At 33.1% G+C, this 2964-nt stretch overlaps 1 protein-coding gene across 5 annotated transcripts in view; it reads right to left on the reverse strand.

Moving 5' to 3' along the window:
- Nucleotides 1-1396: 1396 nt before the first annotated feature.
- LOC125024934 (motile sperm domain-containing protein 1-like) overlaps nt 1397-2964 on the reverse strand; it is an 8884-nt gene continuing 7316 nt past the window's right edge. For all 5 annotated transcript variants that reach the window (XM_047612720.1, XM_047612722.1, XM_047612718.1 and 2 more), the window contains one exon: nt 1397-2498. In XM_047612720.1, coding sequence (XP_047468676.1) covers nt 2464-2498 — 35 coding nt within the window. In that variant the 3' untranslated portion in view covers nt 1397-2463. The remainder of the gene's footprint in view (nt 2499-2964) is intronic.

Below are 2964 nucleotides of genomic sequence, written 5' to 3' on the forward strand. Positions count from 1 at the left end.
GATAATGGTTAAGAAGCAAAATAAATGGGCTAACCATAAAAAGTCATGTAGCACTATAGGAAGGCACAGTATCAGAAAGGGTAAAGAGGGAGGTGCTAAGGATAAGGTGCTACATATCAAAAGCCATACAGCAGTAGGATGGTACTGGAGAGGGTAAAGATGGGTGAATGTGGAGAGGATGAATAAATGGGTTCAGGTAGGAATAAGAAAAGTGGGAATTAGATCAAGTGAAGGATATGTATACATCTGAGGATGGAGAACAAATTGTAAAAGGATAAAGCGTGGGATTCTGTTAGGATGTCTAACAGGTTGGGAGCTTGGTGAAGGGAAAATAGGTGAGGGAAAGCAGAGGTACGGGCTGCAGTAAAGCGTGGACAGGACTACAGAATGTGTGGAACTGAAAGAGGAACATTACACAGGGAACACAAGAGTGGATTGGAACAGGACATTAGATAAGAGTGGGTAAGGTGAGTGTGGCCAATACGCAAGTGGGCAAGGGATTGCGAACAGTGAAATGGGGCTGACCAGGAAGAGATTAATAGTTTTACAGTGTGTAATTTATTGGTGAGAAGACTTGACCAGAAAGATTGCTGACAGACATAAAGGATGGTCTTATATTGGGGGTACACATATCATATATGTATAATAAGAATACTCCTTTGAGGTTTCCAACCCTCACTCCCTCAAATTATATATTTGTTAATAGTGCTATTACTAATAGAATTACTTCCATTAATGACATGTGTCATTTAAAATTACTCCATCAGTAATATAAGATTTATAAAGTCTTGCATAATGAGGTCTCATCCTATTGTGGTAATAACTGTTCATTACCCACAGATTCTTTCTCTTTCCCTTGGCTGGAAAATCTTTTTTTTTTTTTGTTTCTTTTGTGGCGATTCTTTCAACAACAATGATTTAAACTGTATCTAAATTAATTTGAAGAAATTATCTTGAATGTTTAATAAAAAAATCATAATAAATATATTTTTTTTTCTTAGTTATTTTTGTGCATTTTATTTACTCAGGTCATGTGGTTGGCAGATTATATAAAATATTTCTTTCTTCAATACTTCTTTCCGTAAATTAAGTATTGCATTTTTATTTATATATCCAATTTTCTATAATAAGAAGTCAACCTTATTAATTCAAGCGAAAGGAGTCAATTCTGAGCTGCATTCTCATTGCACCATTTCTTGGAATACAGTATTATCATTAGGAACTTGAGTGTAAGCAGTAAAAAATGACCGACATTAAATCCTTGAGCAATGGCAAAGAAACAATTCAATACCTTCACCTTTATCTTCTTTTTCTGGAATTTTCATCATATCCTTAATAAAGCACAGGAAACTTTAAGGTTTGTTTTGTTATCTATGTATAATAATAAAAATAAAAATACAATATCAAATACTTTTATCATCAAACTACAGCACAAGATTATTTTTAATAGCTATAAAACTTTTTTTTCTTCTCTTTGTAAAATGTGTTTATGGCAAGTCTTTATTAGGACTTTACATATCCATTGATACATATGTATATAAAAAAATCCAAATAGCTTAGAATACAAGCCTGGTGTAGCAATGAACACAATTGATTTCTTAAGCATATCACATCTAGCCTAGTATTGTGACAATTAAAAAATAGTATGGAGAAAAAGGAAAATTACATTTAGTTTCGTACAAAAAATGAGCTTCGAGAATACATATACAGAGGAACATGTATACATGTTTATCATTTATCCATTTTTTCTTTACTTCTTCACCTGTTACCCCTTCGTTGACTAAAGTGTTCTAAAATATATGTTGCATTCCTTCTTTCTGTTTCCAACTGTAAGCTTTGCTGTATGCATGGAAAAAAGGCCTCTCTATCCATAATGATCTTTCTATGTTTTTGCTCTCTAATATCTTATCTTTTCTCCCTTGGTTATTTCCATATTTGTAATTGCCTGTTCATTAATGTGCAAACTACAGCCTAGTTCATCTGCATCTTCCCAGCCCTAATATGAGCCACTTAGAGTCAAGTTAGCTGCAATGGGGGAAATAATAAGGAAACTCTTGACTCCTATCTTATTTACAACATTATACTTTACATATTCTTATTATTCTATCCTCACAGCTGTTGGTTCTCTCCTCCCCTCCCAAAGTAAAGATTCACTTAAAGCTATGTCTACCCTTAGAGACAGGATGAACACACAAGCAATGCAAGGCCATGATAAGGAAAGAAGGAAATTGTATCCAAGGAAAAAGGACATCAATTCAAGCATAGAAAAAAATTGAAGTGATGTTTTTGGAGATATCTAAAAATTGTTCCTGCATCCCTTCCTCCCTGCCACACAGATTACTGTTTGTTCTAAGATGCCAAGACATGGTAAATGATTATGTTTGAAATTACAAAAGGTCGCATAGCTTTCACTTCCACAGGGAATACGTTTTTCTTCTTTTCTTCTTTTCGTCTTCGTTGCTGTCACCCCACTCGCAGGATGGCATATGTTAAGAGTCCTGAAACACACATTCATTGTAAGAAATGCTGTGAATATACATCTCCCCAATTAAATGGTAAAATTAAAAGAACAATAAAATTCTCAATTATTGGACAGACTGGACTTAATAATATTTTGTGAGTATGACAATATGACTTAAACTGATAATTCTAAAATGAAGAAGAGTATTTCTCTTCATCTATGGCTAAATGGATTACCTGAACATAAGTATATATAGGAATTACTAATGATAAAAATCAGATACTTTGAACTTCTTTCATTACTAATGTTAAGCTACAGAAATGAGTTATATTTTATATCAACAAAAGAATATACAAATAGAAAAAAACATCACAGTGCTTATGATTTTGATGCTTTAGTAGTATAAAAATATTTCATGGCACCTATACTGAATAATCCATATGTGAAGACTTCCAAAAAGTAAATCTGACACTTAACCAAAATAATGCTTTCCCTCACCACTT

This window comes from Penaeus chinensis, chromosome 4 (assembly GCF_019202785.1).
Source record: "Penaeus chinensis breed Huanghai No. 1 chromosome 4, ASM1920278v2, whole genome shotgun sequence".
Classification (NCBI taxonomy): Eukaryota; Metazoa; Arthropoda; class Malacostraca; order Decapoda; family Penaeidae; genus Penaeus; species Penaeus chinensis.